Source organism: Syngnathus floridae, chromosome 7, assembly GCF_059516105.1.
Source record: "Syngnathus floridae isolate MCC-2025c chromosome 7, RoL_Sflo_1.0, whole genome shotgun sequence".
In the NCBI taxonomy this organism is placed as follows: Eukaryota; Metazoa; Chordata; class Actinopteri; order Syngnathiformes; family Syngnathidae; genus Syngnathus; species Syngnathus floridae.
Window position 1 is genome coordinate 11,397,505 of NC_142419.1, and position 25,154 is coordinate 11,422,658.

Here is a 25,154-nt window from a genome sequence, read left to right on the forward strand (position 1 = left end):
AGCATACACGTGCCTGCGGGCACACACACGCACACACACAGTAGCGTTTGTGTACTACTTAAGACTATTCACTCACACTAACATGCTTATGGCTTTGAATGGAACAAACAATGGTTTTATGGGTACTGAGAACTATAATATACAGTGTTTCAATTTCGATCATCAGGTTCTTATGGTTCCTATCTACAGAACTGTGTATTTATATATCTGTCTTCCTCTTATTATTGTTGTTTTTAAGAGGTGTCAAACTAATCGATTATCAAATTAATTGCCGCATTTTAACAATAGAGTAATTGTTTACAGATATTTTTATAACTAATGATTGTTCAAATTCTGTCTGACTCTCCAAAATAATTTGTGATTTCTCTAGTACTTCGTGAAAGCTGAGTGATTTAGCTTTTGTGTTTAGTCAAAATAATAACATCTGGTTTTTCAACAGAACAGAAAGACCCAAATTATGCCACAAATCTATAAAATTCTCTTTTATTATAAAGTGATGTCACTTAACAGACACTTTTTTTTTTTAAAATGACATTCACTTATCGTACATCATCTAAAATGAGCAAGGTAGGTTTACTGTTGTCCCAATGGATATCTTCATAATTAGAGCAGTATTTCATTTCTTTTATTCGATTCATTCCAACCTAACTGCTTCTCAATTAAGCACTCATTACCTTTATCATAATGAGTATGTTTTTTTTTGTTTTTGCAGGTTTCTTGGTTGGCCAGTCGGGACTGTACCAAGGAATTGCCATGTTTATCGTGGCCTACTTCATAATCTGCATGACTGTGCTGTCAGTATGTGCCATCTCCACCAATGGAGCGCTAGACGCTGGGGGGGCTTATTGTATCCTCCTGCACATTTAACTTGTGTGAAATCTACACTTTCTGTCCTATGAATTATGCAATACACAACTGACTTAATTGCAAGTCTGTTTTTATTTACGTCAGATGGCTAATCAATCTCAAGAAACTTCATATTCAGCAGCTGTAAGCATCTAGCAGTAACACTTTAGCCACAGGGGCATGGGGGGGGGGGGGGGGGGGGGGGGGAACCTTAATTCCAGTTTGATTTGTTCAAAATACAATTTTGTTTTTATCACGGGGAATAGACTATGCATTTAAAATGGATTTTACCATTTCCCAAACTACCTTTCCTTAAAATTCCTCAGACATGATCAGCCGAGCACTGGGCCCAGAATTTGGCGGGAGTATCGGAATTATGTTCTTCTTGGCTAATGTGTGTGCTTGTGCTCTTTATGTGCTGGGTTTGGTTGAAGCCATTGTTGCCACCTTTGGTGTGCCAGAAGGTAAGTTTCAATGTAACTAATCGAAGTTGAAAAGTGTCAGCTTTATCGGCTTGGTATATATGATCACATTTTTTAATAATATGGCCTCTCTCATCTGATCCTCCCTTAGATGGCGCACTAGCTGCATCTTCCTACCAAGTTCTGCCATCAGGCTACTGGTGGTCTCTACTTTACGCCACAGCCATTGCCCTGTTATGTTTGCTTGTGTGCATGGTCGGTGCTCACATTTATGCCAAGGCCACCTTTCTAATCTTCCTAGTGGTCATGTTTGTCCTGGGCACCATCTTCATCAGCTTTTTTGCTGTGCACCCACGCACCATCATTCTGCCTAGTTCTGCTGACTCCAACCCTGTAAATGGAACAGGCCCCACCGCAGCAAACTTTACCGGCTTCAAATTAGACACCCTTCTTGGGAACCTGTGGGGTAAGGCAAACAGATTGAAATAGTATTAGCACAGTCTCATTTTATTTTGTCCAATCAAACATTTTGCGACACCTATAATGACGAGAAAGATTTTTTTTCATTTGTAAATAACTGTGAGTCTGTGTTAGTTTTTGGGAAGGATGATACAAATGAATGGTGAATGAATGGTGAGAAATACTAATGTCTAAAGTAGGTTCAAATCAGATTTGTTAGAATTAATATATTTTATATATTCATGTGTAGAAACTGTCTTCTCTTTAGGGAGTGTTTTAACGCTGGTGGAGCGTCCCCAAGTTTTTATTAAGAAACTAAACTAACTGGATATTGCTAAAATATTATTTTCACTCTTATATAGCAAATGAGCAAAATATAATTCTAATGAATACTGTTGTCATAAATTCAAAGGAGGCTCTGAGGTTCTTTCTCACCTCACAACTGACACTTTCACTTTAAAAGTATATCCTGCATTGTGAGCATTTGTCAACAGATATCATTGACCTTGCAGGTTGAAGACAGAAGCTCTAGGAACAACTTTAATAACTCATCTTACGTTTTCTCTTCACGCAGCCGACTACACTGTGGATTACACAACCGGGAATCTGATGACCTTTGCCACTGTTTTTGCGGTGATGTTTAATGGGTGCACTGGCATCATGGCGGGCTCCAATATGTCAGGTATTTGAACTGCATGTCCACAGGTTTGAATCAAAGATATCGGCACCACTTGTGCTTTTGTCAGATAATGCACCGTTTTGTTCCCTCATGTTGGTGATATGTCGCAGGTTGAAAAATGTGCCGAAACGGTTCGTTGGACAAACTGGTTAGTCGTCATTTGACCCGGGAAGGGACAATTACAGGAATGGACAAAAAACCACTTCTGCCAGTCCTCAGTTAATCTTTTTTTAATTTTGTCATCCCTCATCCACCTCTGGGCCCTACGCATGTTCTGCATGTCAGACTTGACGGTTCTGCTTGGTATGACAATGCCTTCCCCCGTGCTACTGCTGACATGATAAGGCTTCCCTAGAGGAGTGCCAAGTTTACGCCAGCTTTCCAAAGATGTTATTTGCTTCACGCAAAATGCCTGTGGTTATTAGCGCTCGTGTTTGTGAATTAGACAATGTTTATCAATGAGGCTCATTTGCAAAGAGGTGGGCAATTTCTGCCCCAAATATATGCATATTGACTCATGTAAATATGCACAAGTACCATCGGCGCATCGAGACACATTCTGCTTGGCAGCACAGTTAGTGAAGCATTTCACCACCTGCGCACTCTTGGCTTTATTTTCACCCGTTATCGCCACACAAAAGTCACACAATTCTTTAGTGAATTTCACCTTCAGGTCTCTTGTTCCTGCTTTTCCACATTTTTGTTTTCAAGTTTTGACATTTCTTTGCTCTTTATTTGCTCCATCCTCAGTATGATCAGCAAAGACATAACACAGTCACCTTTTCTTAATTTTAACTGGCTACAAGTTGCCGCAGTTGAGTTTAATTACAAATTACAGGAGCATGGCATGCTCGCAATGCAATTATTTCTTAGAACTTTGAGAAAATGCCAATAATTTTGTCCAGTCAAATTTATGGAATTTCGAGTTGAATAATTAGTCTTTTTTTGTGTCGTTCCATTGCAAACGAAACCAAACAAGTGGTGCGTTATCTGACTGAATCACACGGGTGCCAATGTTTTTGGCCATGACTACAAATGGACAATGTGTATACAGATTGACTCAATGCACATACTTAACCCATCTCCAAGGTGATCTCAAGAATCCAAGCTACTCCATTCCACGCGGTACTATCACTGCTGTCATCTTCACCTTCATAATCTACAACCTGCTCAGCGTTCTTGTGGCCTGTTCCTGTGACCGGTAAGTAACACTCAAATCGATCCTCAAACTTAGCAAATTTGTCAAAACCAAGGTTCCATAAAGACAAGTGTTGTGGATTGTATTTCTCACAATATATCCAAACGGAAAAAAAATTGCAACAGTTTAACAGCTGTAATAATTGTGCTGGATTTGCTTATATTATATCAGATTGAATTAAAAATGTTTTAGTTGTGTTTGTTTACAGTTTGGTAAATATGGTGAACTCACTCATCAAAACTATGGTGGGGTCAACCAAACTGTACAATAAACTTCTTCTCATATTTGTTAAACCTGTCAATATGACCTGACAGTAGCACATTTGTAAAATGATCTGTGGGGAAGAAAGAATCAACACCTCTTTGGCCCCATCTGTATGTCCAGTTTGATTTTTAAGAACCCCAAAGAAAGGCAACCAGTCAAAGACAAAGGAGGTTACTGAAAAGGGGTTCATCATTTGCCTTGCACCTTGCGGCCCCATGCTGGCTTGTTTCTGTCGACTTCAGGAGCATTGCTGAAACTATGGCGGAATCTCCACCCCTGTGAAAAGAGTAAAGATGCCCTCAGGCAGCTAAAATGATTAACGCTCGACACTGTCGTTTAGGGCTGTCGGATATGGATAAATTTCATATCTTGCTAATCTTGCCAGATATCAATATTACTTTGGGTTCAGTGGAAAAATAAGCAGCTCTTATCCTCCCCAAATATAGTATGTACTATTTATCAATCCAAAAAGGAAGTGAAAGTGTAGTTATTTTATTAGAACTGACTGACAGCCCAAAAAAATAAAGTCACAATATTAAAAATATCACATCTGATTTCAACTGAGCTTTAAATATAAATATTTTTTGCTACAGCAGAATTGTTTTTTGTATTTGCATGCAGGCGTGTGTGTATGGCATTAATTTGTGTGTTGTTCTCTACTGATGTGTTCATGCTTGAGTTGGCATGGGGGGGAGTCACCACCGCAATGGGTGTGGTGTCAACTATGCCAGCTTGTCTCGCCTTTGGAGGCTCCGCATACAATATATTATGTCGAATTGTATAACTTTTTTTAATTTACCAAGAAGATTTCAGCAGTGTCGAGGGTACTGACTAATACTATTGATTTGTGGAAAAGGGCAAATGGATCAAAGTTGAACAAAGGATGTTTCCGCCTGACAGAAATAGTATGATCAAGATTATTTCGAAAAGTCATTTTGCAAATTGTGGATAGGAGAGGAAATCAGATTTTGTTATATTTTGCATTCTGAGACTAAAAATATATATATATTTTCTTTTGTATTGTGAGAAAAAAATTCTGAATCATTGAAATTGCTTGACTTAAAATTGATTAATTTCAGTTAAATACAGAGTTGTGTAAATTACCCCCCTAATCTTTTTGTCTAGAGATTTTGCCTTTCTCTTTATACACCTTTTCTTCACACTCAGGTTTTCTCTTTCTACATGTCTATCGCTGCCAGAGTTCACTATTGATTATCTCTTCAGCAAGTGTTCTTGAGGTGCTAAATTGACATGACATGGCTATAAAACAGCAACAGACATCAATGCGGACATCATTTACTCTGCCAGACCATCCTACCGCTATCTGCCTGCATGCTACACAGACTCGCTGAATCGAGACAAAGTTGCTTATCAGAAGCCCTGTTCTACTCTTACAGCTTACTTCAACATTTTAGTTTTAATTTTGTTTTAAAAGACAAGACATACAGGCCACAAATTACCTTCTTGGGAAAGCGATACATATTCCAAACATGAAGAATCTAAAGTGTATGGATGAAGTGTTTTGGCCCACTTTAGCTCTTGTCTATATTCTCATGGCACAACACAGACTGTCACTTGACGTGAGTGCACGTGCAAAGGGGTTGTTGGTATTTGGGTGTGTCACCGTCAAGGCTTATATTGCACTGATATCATTTTGTGCCATAACGGAAACCTTTGTGACAACGATTAGATAAGTGTCAGAACACTTGAATAGCGATATCAGTTACCGTATTTTGTAGAAAATAACACAAACTCCATTATTATTTGCTATTGTTAAAATCACAGTTCAAAAGCAGTTTTTTCTCAGTACTCATGTAATATATGGTTCCTAGATTTACTGGTTTCAAAAATGGAAGTATTAGCCGCAAAGTTATTTGATTAATGAAGCGTGACCGCTATTGTGCAGGAATGCAAGTAAATAGCTAGAGTTTGACAATTCAAAACAAATGATTAATGGTGTTTAGAATTCTTTCTTTTCTGGTAAACAGTTTGATGGCAATAATAATAGTTTTGCATTGAAACCGTCATCATTAGAGCCTCTCTGTACTTGTTGCCCATTACAGAAAGAAAAAAAAATCTACTTAACGATCCTTTTATGGATGTGATGAATTAATTGAGCTCTACTGTCACAATCGTTTCAAATCTATATTCTTTACCACTGATTGCAACTTAAACCTGATTCAAAACAAAACCACTTTACTCTGATTTCAACATTCAAGTCAGCGCAAATGACTGTACGTTGCCTGATGAATTTCACATCACTCAGGGTAGTTTATACGATCCGACCTTAACTGAACTGAAAAGAAATTCTGCTCATGTCACAGAAACACTATTGCAGGGAGTCAATCTTAGTCAATCTCAGTCTTATGAAGTTGGACTGTTGGATAGTTTTGGTATCAAAAGAAGAAAGAAGTCTACTGAATGGATTGCCTTTCTTTCTTTCCGTGCTGTGTTTCCGTGAGTCTCCATGTGATAGTTTCGCGTGTGCAGTGAATGACACTTCATGCACACATAGTCTGTTGTACGTAATGATATAAAAGGTCATGAGACAATATTTGACACAAAACTCAGAAGAATACACTCATTGACTGAGTACTACAAGTTGACACTATCAGGGCAAAGGTGAACCCATAATTTGATTTCTCCAGAATAATAAGAATTAGTAGTCGTCATCCTTCATCTTCTACATGTTAATAAAGCTATTCTTAGTTTTAAGTTGATCGATAAGTTTTTCTTATTGATTTTAGAACGTTAATAAGAATAAAATGTTACGTATGCAGAGGTGTACTTATAAGAATTTTATAGACAATTGATACTATTTAGAGTTGTGGCACAGACTTGGGGGGGCACAAAATATTTTCTTCTTTCCAGGGGCACCGCAACAGAAAAAGGATGCATTCTACATAAGAAGCAATTGTCATTTAGCAGTAATTAGAAAATGATTAGTTTGCCACATGTAAATGTAATTTTACACACATTTGTATTTATGTGGCTTATTTTAGAATGTGTTTCTAGAACAGTGTTTCTACTCAAAGTTACTAATTACATATTCAGCTCATTGATCCAATAGTTTTTGCAGGTATCATGGCCTGTAATTTGTGATTACAGTGCTGCCTTTTAAAATATGTTTAAAATAAATCTTGTTTTCTTAACAATCTCCAAGAATTACTTATCAAAATCATTTCTAACTAGTGTAAAAGGGAAAATATGGCATTCTTAGCATGTGCCCCGAGGTTTGTGTTTCAAACAGTACAAATAAATAAAATACAATCAATGAAGGTCTGTGGGAAGACATTTGAGCTCCAATGCTTTGAGTTGGCTGCTTCACTGCAATTGTACAAGTTGTCCAAATGGTGGCAGTCTTGCTTTCCAACATATCTCCTCTGCTTCACTCCAGAGGAACATTTAGTGCCAAACTAACCTTTGCATGAGTCTCTTTTCCAAATTGTTGTTCTGCATCAAATCTCTTAAAGAAGTCAATAGCGCATTTAAGAGAATGTCAGAGAGCTTTGATAATAACTATTGAAGATGATTGTTGTGCATAACAAAGGTACACTACTTAAAAATAATAATTGCCCACCCATGTTTGTGGGGAGTGACAATGTGATAACATCCACAGTAACAAAAAAGATTAATAATGGCAGCGCTCAGTGTGAGAACCCGGTTTTGCAGCAACAGCCGATAAAGACTCTCAATCTCTTGCACCGTACTATTATCGGAGCCTCCCGCTAATCTTTAAACTCCTTCAGCACAAGTTGTTTTTTTAGCTTCTCGTTGTCAGGGAAAAGTTGTGCAAGTTGGTGTGAGTACCTAAACTATAGACATGGTCTCATGAATCATACTTGTATTGTAAAATCTCAATTTTTAGAATATTTGAATTGATTTCTTGATCAATTCATCAGAAAAAGAAATACTTTAAGTCGATCAAGGGTTCACTCCAACCATATCAACATTGATTATTCTAACGGAAAAAATCTTTTTGCACTGAAAAGCACAAGCCAACAGCACCAAAATGTGAAATATGAGTATATCAACACATGAACACTGCCGAGTTACATTCAGTCCAACTGCTGGAAGCACACACTGCTCAAATGATGTATTGATGCACGAGCAATGTCAGCCAAATATGTCATATCCATCACTTGCCATCAGTCTAGGTATAGAGAAAAAGCTACTTCCTTTGTCCTCTACTGCAACAATGAGCAACGAAATTACATACAGCCACCATTTCCATTCAAGCATCTAACGGTTTTAAAATCCCTATCACTATCAATACTTCGCTTATAGTTCATTGGAAGCTCAATAAAGCTCATTTACAACACTGTGCAATTGGTTTTCAGGTCACCTAATCGACTATCCCCTTACTTAGTCGTTTTTTTAGATAATCAGAAGTTATGTGACAGAATGGTGAAAGAGACAATGATGGTGATGATGAAGACTTAGCCAATATGAGATATGGAAAATCTATTCTACCAGCTAGCCAGGCATGACAGAGTGCCATGTCCCATTTTTTTGAAACTTGTGTGTGCGTGCGTGTGTTTAACCAGTCAAAGCAATAGTTGCATTTTAAATACATTTTTATTGCATTATTGTTATGTACAACGTCCACCATTCGTGGCAACTCTTTTTTAAAAGTCCTTTTATTTTTGCATTTTTGATTTTGTCCTCTGCTATTCCTCTCATTTTATTTCAAATTTATATTCCTTACACATTAAGAATTTCCTGCTGCACGATGTTGTGCATCAGTGACCTGTGGGCTAATCCGCCCTGTGCTACAGAAGCTTTTTCTATTAATAAATTACTTGATGATTATATTAGTTTGAATCTGCATGGCTCTTTTTTGTTGCGCTATCGCTGACAAGCAGCCTTGTGGATTTTTTGTTCAGCCCACGTTTCCCTTGAATTGTCTCTCATTTGCTAAAAATAATTACAGACCCACGCATACACACACTGAATCTAATTTTCACTTTTCCATAATGATTTATTTGTTTGCATTACATTTTTCCATCCTTCTCTTAGTCTGTTTTCTATTGGATCTACTCTTAATGCTTTGATTCTGGTTGCACTTGTTTTTTTGGGCTGGATCGATCCAGTTTAATATTTGTGTACATGTGTACATTTCACTGAGAAATCCAACTCAAATCATAAGATTTAAAATTTTGTGACTGAGTGGTATAAAGGGTATTTTTTTATCTTGATGGTTGTATTTAATTTATTTTATTTTTAATGAATTATTTTCCCATTTTGAATAGGTAAGAAATATCAATTGATCAATATTTGCTGACATGAATGTCACCATTGAATATTTTTACAATCAATTCTACCAATTATTCCATTGATTAATTGAACAATCGGATACAATTTGCATTTAAGTGTATTAGAAGAAACCTTTTTCCCGGATTACTGTTTATTAAGCCATTATTTTTGTTTATTTGGTATTACACCTAAATCTCAATTTTACTCGCTTGGATCCTACGTGACTTTCTGTATAATGCAGTTTGGTCAAATGTTTTTGTCATAAATACATTTTCAAGTCGTATTTCAAATTGATGCTAAAAGGACCGAAGCGAAATGACTAGCGCGTAAACCGTAGCTGATGAATTTCCGACACCAAAGGAGTTTGATAATAAGAAGTCGGGTGATACGGATCGCTAAGATTGTTTTTGCTTTGGAAAGGGGGAAGTTCACGGAAGCACCTCATCCACACAGTCACTAACGAGTCAAAGAGCGTGGCCGGACACAGCTTTATTCTCTCTTCCATCCAATTCACAAAGCATCAAAATGACTTACTCAATCCAACTGATAGTTTCATCTGCGTATTGCTTCTCTTTTAATAAAATGTCAACAGACTTCAATGTGTGTGGAGCAAACCGACACCTTTGGCTGCCTAACAACTCGCTTGACCTAAATTAACGTTAGAAAGGATCTCTTCTAAAACATGCCTTTCTATACGTTGCGCTTTCGGGGTTAACACGATTCCCAAATTCTGGACCCAATTGAAGGCTTAATGGAAATTGTGCCCTGAAGCCAAAGCAGTTCATTTAAAATGTCTCTTTTAATTCAACACAAAAGATAAATTAGTCTTTCATGAAATACTAGAAAAAGCAGAGGATTATTGCATTCGAGTGATTTTGACACAAAATAGATACTGTTACAGTGATATATATATATATATATATATATATATATAGTTGTTTTTTTTACACGTTTTGTTTTTTAGTTTGTTTCTGAATTTTACGGCCACTAAAATGCATTTCCAGTATTGCTGTTTTCACCTTCCACTATCACCAAACTGCAATATTCTTGCCTACTCTCTATCTCCCCACTATCCTTTCTTTTCTTATCTGGCATATTTTTCCCATCCATCTCTGTCCTCCTCCAGCCTTCTCACCTTCTTCTATTTCACCACTACATAGATTTCTGTCATACTTTCTATTTGTATTTGTTTTTCTTCCTTTTCAATTTTGATAAAAGGATGCTGCGATGGCAATTTTGGTAACAGTTTGAGATGCTAGCCTTTAAAAATGATCATGTCGTTTCAATGATAGGCACAACGGAGTTTATATGATTTATGTTTATTGTGATTAATGTACCTCATACTCTATCCATGGCATGTGCTAAATGGGAATTCTAATCCAACAATCTGCAAATGTCTTTGTTTTTGATCGTGTAATAAACATTAAAATAATCTACTGTAGTATACCTCTGCACTTTGACATAAATCTTTGACAGGCATTTATATTGATTCATCTTAAATAGTATACATTTCTCAATAAATTTGATAAATGCAATAATTTCAGAAGTTCACATAAAAAACGTCGTCTACAGATTGATTGAATACATGTTTAAAAGCTGAATGAATGAATTAACACGTACAATTATTCACCATGTTGTTGCCTCTATTCTATTATTATTTTTAAATTGCCTTTCAAGATGGCACGTCTGTTCTTGGTGTTGGATTTTATCAAGTAAATTTCCCCCCAAAAATGTGACTTATATGTATCTTTTTCTTCTGTATTGTGCATTTTATGGCTGGTGCGATTTATACTCTGGAGCGATTTATAGTTCGGAAAATACGGTAGATGAAAATGACCAAACATGGAAAAGAATTGAAACCTCTGAGTCCAGGTAAATGGTTTGGGAAGAGAAGGCAAGACTTCTAAAAAGAGACATGGGTTTAATATTAAAATGTGAATGCATGCCGTTGTGAGTGCGTACACATGGTAGCGTGAGTCTGTGTACACACAGAGGCCTTGTTAGTTATTGATTCCATTTAATAATCCTTAACCACAGTCAACTCCCTTGAGAGCACTTATCTTTCACTTTCACTCTGTCTCTCTGCCTCCTGAAATTCTCCTCTTGCCTGTCTTTGACGCTCTGCCTCTAGTTTATCTGTCTGTATCTCTTTCTTGCTCCCGGTGTACCTCAGCCATACTCTTTAAGTACCTACAAGGTCATGGTAAAGTGGGGTTAAAGACTAACATTAAATCCCAGCAGAAAGGGATTTTAGTTTGGTGCTAGTGCCTTTGTTTCCATGCAATTGACTCAGTGGTATCTTGAAGGCCTGAGATAATATATGACGCAATCTTAGATTCTCTTTTTTGAAAGGGTTGCGTGTTTTGTCACTTCTTTGCTACCGTTTACTTTATATTACAAGTAGATTTCTAATCTGTGTTAATGGTGTAAATTAACATTTAAAATGAGTTGTTCTGTGTTGTTCTTAAACTATGATCTTGAATGTGAGAAAAAAATGTCTGGATCAGATTCAATCAACTTTTATCTGTTTTAACTTGGTTGAAACGTTGTTCAGAATTTTGTAGATTATACATGCGGTTTTTGAAATCTCATTTTCAAAAATACTATCTTTTTAACGAATTGGTGATTTTGTAATTTAACAACTTCCCTACAAGAAAGACAAACCTCAATGTATTCTGATTTTTCATTAATACCCAGAGTATTGGAATGCATGCAAAAAATTATGTCTGCATTTTGGTCATCCAGGACTGTGGTTCATAACCACTGGCCCACTGTGTAGAAATACTTATATATGTCAGCTCCCCACTACTCCCAATTTCATCGAAGGAAAGTCATCCAAATCATGATTTGCTCTAAATAGCATAAAAGGCACAGTCCATTAAATAATCAATAGGGTAAAAAAAAGACAAAATGATGATAATGACAGCCTACTCACCTCACACACAACGCATTCCAGCCTAGTGGCCGTAGGCGTGTCCACAAGTGTGTAACATTCCTATCTTTGAACTCATCTTAAGACATTAGTAAGAGAGATTTAGCTTTGCACAGTTCAGAAAATGGATATATGTATTGATTTACATGGCTATTGTTTTCATTTTGTAGACACACAATTGGTCAGTGATGTTAGCCATAAGAAGGAGCCATCTCGGTAACAAGCTCCCATCCCATTTCAGCATTGATTGGAGATTCTGAAGCGTTTTTCTCCATGTTCATTAAACTCAGTGCTTCTGAATCATTTTGTTCGTTTTTCTGATGAATGAATAAGTTGAAACCCCTGGAAATGCAATGAATGAGAATGGCTTATATTCTAATACATACATACAAAACACCGTGAATTACAGATTGCCTTAAATTGTGAATGGCTTGTCAAAAGCACAAACATATTAAATAATGGCTGGAAAAAATTATATACACAACTCCGCAAATGAGGGTATGAAAATCAAAGGTAAACTAAAGAATTGAAGGTAGCATGTCATAAGAAATGAGAGCAACCTCTGAGTACAATCTTTGTCGTTCCCTTTGAGTCGTTTTGCTTCATTTCTGCTCTACCTAAAGCAAGATGTCACTCTCTCCCACACTCCTTTATTCGTCTTTTTATTTAGATGTCTGTGCTCATTTCATATGGATGCTTGGATCAATAATTACTATCCAGGCCCACACAATGATAAGCAATTCCACTGTTAATGAATTTACACAGAATTATAAAACATGCTGTAGCCTCTATACATACAAATGACTTTGTGTACTATTGTCGCCTACCCATATACTGCAACTCAAGCTTCAAGCTGCTGTCATCTCATTTGTCATACGTCACATTTGTCTCTGCCATCCATGCTACAAACTATAATTTGAACGCCAGTTTGCAAATCTCAAATTTGTCAAGATTTAGTTGACGCCAACTGCACGTCAGATAAACCAATAATGAGGCCATCAGTTCTAATCCAAACATCACACCCCTGAGGTCCATTAAAAAGGGACGCTTAATTCTTTATCATGGTTGACACTTAAGCGGTATTCACTTGTTGGAACTGTGATCAGAATCAAACTCTTTGAATTATTCCCTTGGTCTTTGTTTCTGCTACTATTTTTTCATGGAATCAGAGGGTGCGAATTAAAAAGGATTTGTATTCAGTTACAGTGTTCATGATGTATTCTGTGACAAAACTCAAACTTACAAAGCAGTAATGCGATCTACTAGTTTGCACACGCTTGTAGTTTTTTTTTTCCCGACAGAGATGTCATGATAAAATTAAAAAATGAAATCTAAACAGAATATGGAATTTCTTCAAAATAGAGATCTGCCTTCAAGACTTCTCAGACATTGATGCCAATTTTTATTGCTATACATTTTTGATTTCACAACACTGGTCTAAGGTATCGTTCCTTTTAGTTACAAACACACACATTCACACTTGCTGATCCAAATCACAACCAGATAGAAACCACCTGATCAGTTGGACTCAATCAAATTCTTACGCACCAGAATTTGGATTCTAACATTCACACTTGACTTCACCGTATTTTCCAGCGCAAATTTATTTAAACCTGACAAACAGTGCAAGTCTTCAACTTTGTTGAACTATCAGAGCACGACTGTAAATGTTTTTGGCTTGCTAAACATAAATGGCAAAGTTATGAAAAATATCTGTACCGTTCAACACTGGATCCCTTCTAATTCCATTGTTTATGGGAAAATTAGTTTCTAAATCAGCAAAAGTCAAAATGCATCCATTGACGGACTGTATTCAAGATTAAATTTTCCACGTTGGGACAGTTAATCTCTGTTAGTATTATTCTTTTTAACTACTTTAGATGCTGGAGAACACGGTTTTGTGTGTTTGTGTGTGTGTCTGCGTGTGCATATAAATGTGTTTGTGCCGCTTAGACGCCAAGTTTAATAATAGTGTGCTCAATTCTTTGAGTGGAGTGAACAATATGTAATAGGGCCATGATGGTAAGTATTAAAATCAGTGGACCTTAAAGTTGACGTGATGAGCCTCTTAATTACTATTGCAAGCAAAAAAAGAAAGAATGAGATAGAATAGACACTGTTTCAAATGTAAACTTTACATATAAATGAACAAAGGATTGCAAAAAAAACATCATTCAGAGAGCAACAAAAGAAAACATGTTTTGACTCCATACTTATGAGGCAGGAGGAGATAATGATGGAAGGAAATGGATGGATTGTGTTTGTGAGCGGTTGCCAAGTGTTACGCATACATACAATGTTACGCAGCCACTTTATGAGTGGAACAAATAATCCATGATGAAAATAAATACATTTTTTTGTGATTGTCAGAATAAAGGTGTGTGTGCACTTACACATGCATGTTTTGAAGCACCATAAGAGATTGAGAGGGATCAGGAGAGAGTGAGAAATTCTTCACACTGTAATTCTGCTCTCTGGCTGTGTTGTAGTGGAAGGAGGCGGGGGGCCAAAGGTAATCATGCACACCCTGCTGTGTTTTTTCATTTCTGATCTCACTGCCTCCATGTTGACTGCAGCATTTTGTGCGCTAATATGCGCAAGCACAGTCACACTCATGCACACTTACTCTCTCATCGTCGCTCTCTCCGGAGTGAGTCCCCTCCAGGAGCTCATCATTAGGCACCTTGGTAGAACAATCATCACTTTGCTCTCAACATTTTCATTGAAAACCATTTTGCCCCTACAATAAATGAGTTTAAAATGGCACACCACCGTTGGGCCACTTGATTTTGATCTCCTATGTGAAGGTAATAGGTTCATAATCTGTTATTGTGGTTGGGAAAATAAATGGATATGTTTGGTAGCATTACATGCAAGATAGTTCAATGCAGTATTGTATTAACAATTGGTAGTACAGCGATTACTTATTTTTTTTGCGGGAGATACGTTCCAGAACCACCCACGAAAAACAAAAATCCACGAAGTAGAAACAATATACCGTATTTTCCGCACTATAAGGCGCACCGGATTATAAGACGGTATGTATTATTTAGACATTTAGACACCATTATTATGAAATTTCGAACACATGGTGTTTCTTGTTGGCCGCTAGATATCATGGAAGTCAATTACAAGAGTGTTTTTTCCTTGTCAAGTAATGCAACGTGTCCACCTTCAGAACTACACATCATGCATGGCGAAACCAAAGTGAGTCAGGGTTGCGCATGAATCTCCTTTTGCATTGTGGTCCAGTACACAATATTAAAGCTTTTTAAACCGTCCCCAATACTTTTACGTGACATAAACCTTTCCCATTCCCTTAATATCCATCTATGCTTGTATTCAGAGGCGGGCCTGGCTACTTTTGCGCCCTGGGCAAAACATCCATTTTCAGTGGGTTGATTTCAAACAAATATAAGTTTAAACTCAAACCTAGCATTTTAGTAAGTGTGTAACCGAAGCTACACACACCTAATATTTCTTGTATCAAAATCATGAGGCGTTAGATAAATAAAGTGCAGTTATGAGCTTAGACAAGATCAGGAAGGAATAAGACAAATATTCAGTCCTTCAAGAAGGTCCAAATTACACAACTCACCCGCTTCACATGTTTCACATGGATTCATTTTTGTACTCCAACTGAAATGATTTGATCTCTTGTTACCTGTGAGCATGCTCCACTGCATTTATCAGAATTGACCTTTTATAGCGGTGTGACGCACACATAGATTATAAAACATTCAACATTGACGTGATTTATTGAGATGGAACAAACACAGTAGTCGTCTTTTGACACTTTTCTTCATTCAACGGCTTTATAAAAACAAGTTGCAAATCATTTCAAACAAGTTCTCCCGTCACAGAAAAAATCTGGTAAGATGCTGCCAGTTTCAAGTGCAAAAACAAGGACGTCACTATGCATTTCCGTCAAAACAGCATCTGTAGACCAGACCAAGCTAGCCGATTCAGTTAAACATAGCCTCAGTGTTTTTAGCAGCTCTTGCCATCGTAATGTGTTTCATTTCGGTGCCAAGACACACAAGACTGGCTGTCTTCCCTGATGGGTTAGATTGGTTAGAAGAGCCTCTCGAGTACTGCACAGTGGGAACGAACCTTAAAAAAAAAAAACTGAGAGGAGGCAATACAAGCACTCTGTAGCATGGCCGGTCTGTTTTTTTTATTATTATTATTATTTGGAACTATCTTGATGTATGATGAGTGTAACAATTTGCGTGCAATAAGTGGGGTGATTAAAATTGTAAACTCAAGGGTTCTGAATGATCAGTGATTGCTATTTGTTTTCCTTCCAGGGTGCTGCTTCAAAAAGATTACAGTTTTCTGAGAGATATTAATGTGTGGAATCCCTTTGTCACCATTGGAGTTTACTCCTCCACACTTTCAGCAGCAATGAGCAACCTCATTGGAGCCTCACGCATCCTCTATGCATTAGCCAAAGATGACTTGTTTGGTATGGAGCACATTTCCTTTCTGGTTACTAGAAAATACATTGCAATGTAATACTATATATACTTTCACTTGGTATATTATAACAGAAACACACAGAATTGTCAGTATATAACAGCTCACATTTTTATATATTTTTTTTTCTACCCAAAGTAAATAATTGAGAAAATAACCTAACCTAAGCATGAGATTCAATGTAACAACAAAACAGTTTTTCACATTGTTTTTCTTTTCTTCCTTCAGGTAAAGTGTTGTCTCCTGCGAAAAAGACATCGAACAGTGGCAACCCCTGGGTCTCTGTCCTTATTTCCTGGTTCCTTGTACAAGTAAGTGAGGAATACTATTGCAGTTTCCATAAATTCATAAATTAATTAATTAATTATGATTTATAGAAGTCAGTTTTGGTTGTAGAGGAGACTATTGGCAAAGGGGATGAGCCTTGGATTGCGAAATACAGACTTTTGTGTTAAAGGCCTGACAATACCATCATTATTCAAAGAAAGAGGACGAGGCAGAATGCTTTATCATTACTTGCGCTCTTTGTTTCTTTTTCTCTCTTTGTCCCGTGTGTCCTTTTCACCCGTCTCAACTGCCTGTGAGTGGAAGGGGAGCAATTAGATGGAAATCGTTTGCTCCTCGGAGATCATTGACTCTCATCTTCCTGCTCTATTCCACCACCATTCCAATAATTCACTGATGACATAAGTCTGATTGTAATCTCTCCCCCCCCCAACACACACACAGACACACAGAGACACACACACACACGAACATTACTGGATCGTAAAGACCTCAGCTTATTTTTTTTCTGAAAATTTCATTTAGGTACATGTTGGATAAAAGAGACAGTCAGTCATTTTATAACACACAGGATAATACAGGGTATGTAAAACAGTCCACTTTAAAAATTCTGTCCAAGCACAATATGCAGACACAAAATATTCAACAAAATGCTAATCCAATAAAATGAAGATATAGTTGAAGTTTTTAAATATTTATTTTGTTATTCAAGTCCCTTCCTCTCTGTCTTACCTAAAAAATACTGGCAGTTCGCCAATAGTGGGCCGCTGAGTCACACTAAAAAACAAAAATTAAATAACTAAAATCAAATAATATAATAAAAATAAATACATTCAACTTAAATAATTTTGTTTTTTAATGAGAAAGGTAAATAGTTTACAGATATTGATTAGTAAAATTTATTTAGCACTACAGATGAAGTACAGATCTTATGATATAGATGAACCGGGACATGTAGTCACACACTACACACATATTGTGCACCACACACAGCCAGGGGTCTCCAAAGGTCAGAATAGATGGGGCAGATGCTTCAAATTTGCTTCATGAACCTGTTATTGTGTTTTTTGACTCCCCTAGATAGCACTGTGTTCAATATTGGTCGGAAAGCACACTGACTTACAATTTTTAAACCCGTTTATTTAATACATAGATAGATTCTTTCAACTCCTCATTGTAAGTCAGACAAGAACTGGGGCATATGCGCAATGGAAAATAGATGTAATATTCCGTCACACGCATAGGTTCTTTAAAGATGATTCCAGAGGTTGTATGCTCTCATTTTCCTTAACTGCCGCAGGTGAAATTTTATGTGATAGTGGAATTTGGTTTCAAAAAAGAATATAGTCAATGTTATTTCAGAGATACCTGTTGTTTGAAATTTTTTTCTCAGTTACATCACTCTGATTCTTGTTCCGCATATTAAGCGAAGCAAAGATTGATTTTAGGATTTCATCTTTTCCATCTGTAAGAGTCTTGCTACCAAGGACTCTGGGTCATATGCTTTACTGAAAAAGATATTGGTTATTTCACAACAAGCATTTGATAACAGATGAATGTTTCCAATAGCACTCTACCAAGAGTTGTTGGTCACCCAAATGTGGAAATAAACATTTGAGTGAGTTGTTAAAGAACACCTAGGTAGAAAAGCCAAGGTTCAACAACTTTTAGTTCCCCTTTACACTTTCCATTTCAAATAGGGGCCATGAAGTTGAATTTCGGCGAATCAAAGAATTTCCTGCTGTGTGGGGGACCTTTGAGAGTTCTTGGTAAACTCTGTTAAGGCTTGCACAGAGGAGAGGCGATGCATTAGAAGCAGCTATTTGCTGCGTGTTGTTTCTGTGTCGTACGGTGCAAATTTTATGTGTCTAGCAGAATTCGATTTTTTTTCCCCCATTCATTATTGCAAAATGTGACTTTTTTTTCATGACTGACTTTTATATTGCTATGCTCTTTCAAGATTTGAAAGTACGGTGAGGCGCAGGTTTTATACACTTTGCAATTGTTCTTCTAACTTGTTTTGGTAATTTCAATACATTCTGTAATTGTTGCCTTTTATTTTTCTTTATTCCCCCCCCTCTTCCTTTGTTTATTTGCTGTAGTTGGTGCTGTTTTCTGGAAAGCTCAACACCATTGCCAGTATTGTGACCATTTTCTTTCTGCTGGTTTATGCCGCTGTGGACTTGGCATGCCTTGCTCTGGAATGGGCATCTGCACCCAATTTCAGGTAAGACAACTATCCCAATATGCATTCAGCTAGTGTTATGATCCATCGCTTTCAAATATGGAGTTGTTCGTCTTACCCCTCACACCCTTACCCAGGTCACATTTTGATAATAAAGGCAATACATAAAACTCAATAAGATATATTATTTTGTTGCACATTTTCCCATTTCCACTCTAATCATAATCCCCTCCTGTTCTCTCTTCTCTATGGGTACCATTGTTTATGTGTGAAAAGGGTGCTTGTATTCCAGCTGGATGCTACTATGGCAACTGTGTACTAATTAAAAGACATAAACCTGGTCCCTGCTTATGGCCCCATATTGGAGAGGGACCAGCAATAAAACTGTTTGTGTTTGAGGGTGTGCAATGTGAATTGGTTGTTCAAGTACCTGGGATTGGAGATGCTAAAAGATTTAAATTTACAGTGTTTGTGTTTTGGCATGTGGCTTGTATTCCTTGGACACTAGCAATGACCCTGATTTATAAAAGCTCCCTAAAGCTGTGTTCACACATGAGGACAGCGTCAGTGTGTTTTTAGCTCAATGATTACATTGTGGCACTGCTGGCATTTGGTATTTGAATCACTTTTTACGAGTCATTTCATATTTCTGGTTGCTGCTGCTGCTGCTACTATCTGTCATTATAGATGTGCATCTCCAAACGCAGTAACTGGGACCGCTTTCCTTAAGTCATACTTTCCAGGATTAAACCTTTCCTTAGGCTGAGAGATATGTTCTAAACATGATAAGTGCAACTGCTTTTAATTTGTCACACTGGAGAGAAGCTGTTTAGGCACAGTGCATCACTCCCTTGTTATGACATATCACCTCCGGTATTGCATTTTGTGTTATGGATTCCCCTGCAGTAAAAGCTGGATATTAGTCCTGAAATTTATGAGAATACTTGGAGCCTCCCAAGCACGTATAGCTTGAGTGCAGTTAAAGTAAAGATACCAAAACAGACAGCGTAAACACAAAATTTAAAAACAACACAAAGGTTGAGCACTAGTTCAAATCAATGGTTTGTTTTGCCAAATGTAAAAAGAATCATTTATTACATTTTACATTTGAAAGAGCTGTTTTCCGAAATTATATGAGTTTTATTTACTCGAACCTGCACATTTTTCAGCATTACAATTGTTTCTCGAGTTTGATGGGTAACCAAGCTCGTACCTCAATCTACTTATATGTCATGAATAAACAAGAGAAAAGTGTAACAAATGAAAGAGCAGTTTCTGAATCTTAGATACTGACAGACAACCACACAAAAACACAGACTAATTCACTTTAAAAAAAAAAAAAAAGAATAACAAAACTCGACATCTTTATTATACATACTTGTACGAGATTAACCATGGCAGGTAAAACTCACGTGTTCCATTGACTAAGACAAACAACAGCAACTAGCTTCTTTTAGCACTTAAGGACCCTGCTGATTAAGATGACAAGCAGTTATGTGCTGGCTACACCCATCCACCAGGCCCCTAAGTAGAAAAATACAAAACTGTCAGCAGCTAAACACAAGATGGTGACATGCATTTGACAGATTTCTTCCCACCAAAAAAATAAAAAGATCAAGATTAGAGACACCGTGGCATAAAACGGGAATGAACATCAAGCTACTGATGGCTGAATGTTTGAATGTCAGTATTTCCACATGGACACCAGAATTCAATATCCAATAATCACAGAAGATTCAAGTCCTGAAGAAACAGGGCAGCCCCATACCATCACACTGTCACCACCATATTTATAAGGGTGCGCATAAGCCCTACTTTTTTTTATACTATAAGGAGAGGGATTACCATTTTTATTAAGCCCTACTACTTTTTGTATCCTATAAGGGGAGGGAGTAACATTTTTTTTCCACTATCAAATATATATATTTTTTCTCCCCCAAAATTATTTAGAAAAAAGAATATATTTGTTTGACTTTGCCAATTAAAATAGGCTTGATGATTCTAACCATTTTAATGTGCGAGAAACATGCAAAAAGCTGTGCATTCAAATTTCAAATATATTTACAAGATATTATTGCTTGTATAAGGTGTTAGGTTGCAGCATATATATATACACAACTGTTTCATGTAACACACAGTCCAACAATATGCAAAGTGCTCTTAAAGTATGCTTTTCTTTATGCTATTTCAGGGAATTGCATCTTGTTGACTTTTAGAACAGGCTGCAGGAATTAGTCATCACAGAGGCAAAACTTTCCCACCTGCTGATCTCCCATGCCAAGGAGTCACCGCAGCTGATAATACGGCCTGTCTGCTAGCCGTACGTTTCTAGTTGTTTTCTTCTTTTTACTCTGTCTGCTTCTTTCATTGTGCCGAGGCTCTCTCCCACATCTCTTTCCAGGCAAAAAGAATTAAAAGCCATTTAGCCCCATGTCTCCCTGGAGAGCTGCTCTGTAATTAGCATAACTAATTTAGCAGAAATATTTCCCTTTCCCTTAAATTTGGCATTGTGTAGGGGTGGGTTTGAAATTATGATGTAGTGGAAAAAAATACCTACTTGTTAAGTCTGTCTGTGTGCAAATGTATCTGCAGAATATGTATACAACGGAAGCGTAAAGGCATGCAATTTAGACAATGGCTTTGTGTGAAGTCATGCTGGAGTTTTTTTTTTGTTCCTGATTATCGATGTGTGAGTAAAGCTGTCTGACGCGAGCATCGTGTGAGTGTGTGCGTGCGTGTGCATTTCTGGTGTTATCTTTGAGTGTGGTGAGGCCTCTGTGTGGGCTACAGCTTTATCAGTAGTGGTTCCAGCGACGCAGGCTATTCCTTAAGGCCAACTGCAGTCACTCTGCAGGACTGCATAAGCACACACAAATGCCCACAGAAACACAAAATGCTGCACATACATGCAGCATTGTTTTGTCACTGAGCAAGATTAAGGGGATAATCTGCTCTTCATTGTTTCCATGTGGATTTTAATTATGTGAATTACAGGTCTTATGTTCTCTAGTCCCATTGCATTCAAAAGACACCCACATGCCCTTTACCAACCACAATCTCTGATCCAAGTTGATTGTCTCTGTTTTAATAAGTGAATTGACCATCCGAACGAACTACTACGTGGTTAGTCCTCTGTCAAGTACATACTATATTTTGTTAAATGCATAGTGCAATAAAATCCAGATGGATCACTAAATATGTGCGGATTTATAGGAAACAATGGATACGAGAATCACTAGGATACAAATCAAAGGGTCTTTTAACCTTTTGAACTTTATGACCTTTTAACATGAACTCTGGCAGAAAGGAGACTTTGTGCCACATTGGTAAAGTACCTAAAAGTAGAAAGTTTATCACATAGTCTATTTGTACAAACAATATGTTGTTTGCTTTTGCGTTGCTCAAATATTTTTATTTTAGAGAATTTGCAGACCTTTCCATTAGACTTTTGTCAAACTCAAACCAATCATAAGAAAATACAAAAACTGTTTTGTCTGACCACCTTGAAACATCTTCATGCATGTTTTGGCCCAGTTTCAAATTTTTACAAAACAAACAAAACAAAAATGTGTTAAAATGTTTCCCAGTGCCTTGGCAGTACCTCGTGGTTATTCAGGAAAAGAAATTTACTTTCATTCCAACATTCATTGATTTTGGTAGAAAATCATTATGGTCTTCAAAAAAACATACAGTACAGGAGGCATTACATCTGCTTCAAAATATTGATGAGACTGTGTTTTAGGATGATTGCTCGCTGGATGACTTCTGACAGGAGTCTGGGTGAGCAGTCTTCCCCCTCTGTGAAGAGGAGCGTGTCGCATCACAGTCCCCAGAACGTAAACCGTTTATATCACTGTAAAATCGTGGGACTAGATAGGGCTAAAATTCGAGAGTTCTGCCTGAATCAAGAAAGTTGGCAAGTATGTCTGGAACCTGCACAGTCGAAGAACACAGTTGCCACATTGTAGTATAGATTGTAATTATGTAAGTAATGTTTACAGATAAAATTATATTTTAAAAGGAAGATATTGAAATCTGTCACTTCTCATGTGGCTTAAGGTCATTGAGTATCTCCTGTTGGCTGACGTAATGTCTCGTCTCGTAGACCGCTTTGTGTGTGTGTGTTTTTGTGCGTGCTCATAAGAATTTAGTTTCTGCCCTAACTTTACCATAATTATGTCATGATTCTGGGCAAATGTCCAAGTCTAGTCGCCTGTTTTAATTCACTGATTGGCAGTGATTCTCTTAGGGTAATTTTGTCGTGTCAGCAAAGTGACATCAGCTGCTGGAGAACCACAGACAGGTGATAGGGTGAGAGAGAGAGACGGTTTGTAGAGCTACCATCATAATGAAACGAAAAGATGAGATGGATTGCTAGGGCGGTTAAGGTGAGCTTTTATTGTTATTACACCCACCTCTCCAATAAGGCGAAAAAGAGGCTAAGATGTTTGGTCAAGACGTAAAAGCAAAGTTTGAAGTAGTAAACCTATATGTGGCACATCAGTGGGTTTAGGTCAGGACTTAAAAGTTAAGTATCAATAATGTTGCCATACCTTTCAAAAGGTTTACTGTAGACACCTCTCTTCAGACCATTTTGTATTTGTTTCATATTTCTAAGGTATTTTTTATACAGATATTCTTCGTAAATAACTTGACTACTGTGTTAACTTGTGTTAGTTATAGACCAGGGGTGTCTCACTCGTTTTTTTCGCGGGCTGCATTGTAGTCATAGTTTCTTTCAAAGGGCCATTATGACTGTCAACCCAAATAAATGTATGAGCACCTCATATTATATACAGTATAAGCTATAACTTGTTTTCAAATAAGAGTAGTAAAAACTGGTCAAATGTTTAAAAAAAAAATCTATTTTTAAAAGTGATGACAATTTTCAATTCTAGTAATGACACACAAATTTGATGCACAATTTGTCTTCGCGGGCCACATTAAATGATGTGGCGGGCCGTATCTTGCCCCCGGGCCTTGAGTTTGACACCTGTGTTATAGACTATGACATGTTCTGACTTAACATACAAGTGTCAACCATTTATTACACTAATGCCTTGTGAAGATAAATATAAATTTAAAAAAATCTATAAACACAAATTTGGAGATTTGTATTCACTTGCTATTGCTCTCTGTGTAATCGTGATAATGGTGTCCATCAACTCGGGGATTGAACCAGCCCAGTATTTGAAGGCATGAGAGGTGAGGTTTTACATTAAAAGGTGAAAAGAAAATATTTATAGTATTGATCTTTCTCGTCCTCCATCATCTGTTTAGCCACCCTGCACACAGAGCACATAGTGGAGGTTACTGCACACATTAGCCGCCGCTGTTTCAAAATTAGAATCAAAGCGACATGCTCAGGGCTCACACAGCTCATGTGATGTTCGCAAGTTGAGCCATGACGAATCGTTACCTAAACCCTGAGCACTCTTAAGTCATTATGCAAACAGCTCTGATTTAGAAAATAGCTGTTCTGATTCAATAACGAAGGATTTTACTTTTTCCTTCCCAGGCCCACGTTTCGTTACTTCACCTGGCATACGTGTGTGTTGGGCATCGTAGGCTGCGCCGTCATGATGTTTCTCATCAATTCCATCTATGCCTCAGCCAGCATCGCCTTCATGCTGCTGCTGCTTCTGCTGATTCACTACCTCAGTCCAACTTCAAGCTGGGGCTACATCAGCCAGGCTCTCATTTTCCACCAGGTTTGAAGCACACACACAAACAAATGCACACAGCATTGCCTTATCATTATTACAGCAACTAAAATCTCACTCCCTCAACTTAAAAAAAAAAAATTGTGTTCTTGCCAAGCAATCTCTTTAAAATGTTTATTGAGATTCACAAACACAGACTATTGCCTCCCCAAGCCAAGTGTAAGCAGCAGACAACAACACACACATCAAATGCTGTCTCTCCAAATTCATACCCATTCATTGTTGTGCAGCCTATCTATCATTTTTATATCAGACCTAACTGACACGCTCTGCATATTTTTCCTTCAACAAAGTGCTGCACTTGTACTCATACATAACTTTGTGTCATACAATTCGCTATGTCCTCTATAGGCGGGCCTGTTGCTTTCAAGGTGAGGCGGCAGCAAGGCCTGTTGCCAAGGCGATTCGGGTGTCTGGGTTAGCCAG

At 37.4% G+C, this 25,154-nt stretch overlaps 1 protein-coding gene across 1 annotated transcript in view; it reads left to right on the top strand.

The window, feature by feature from the left end:
• The window catches only part of LOC148395231 (solute carrier family 12 member 9), a 35,494-nt gene that overhangs the window by 3,034 nt on the left and 7,306 nt on the right, over positions 1-25,154 (top strand). Inside the window, exons 2-10 of the mRNA XM_088381328.1 lie at positions 713-847; positions 1,173-1,310; positions 1,420-1,734; positions 2,302-2,409; positions 3,496-3,607; positions 16,367-16,524; positions 16,764-16,846; positions 18,923-19,047; positions 24,524-24,716. Coding sequence (XP_088237454.1) covers positions 713-847; positions 1,173-1,310; positions 1,420-1,734; positions 2,302-2,409; positions 3,496-3,607; positions 16,367-16,524; positions 16,764-16,846; positions 18,923-19,047; positions 24,524-24,716 — 1,367 coding nt within the window. The remainder of the gene's footprint in view (positions 1-712; positions 848-1,172; positions 1,311-1,419; positions 1,735-2,301; positions 2,410-3,495; positions 3,608-16,366; positions 16,525-16,763; positions 16,847-18,922; positions 19,048-24,523; positions 24,717-25,154) is intronic.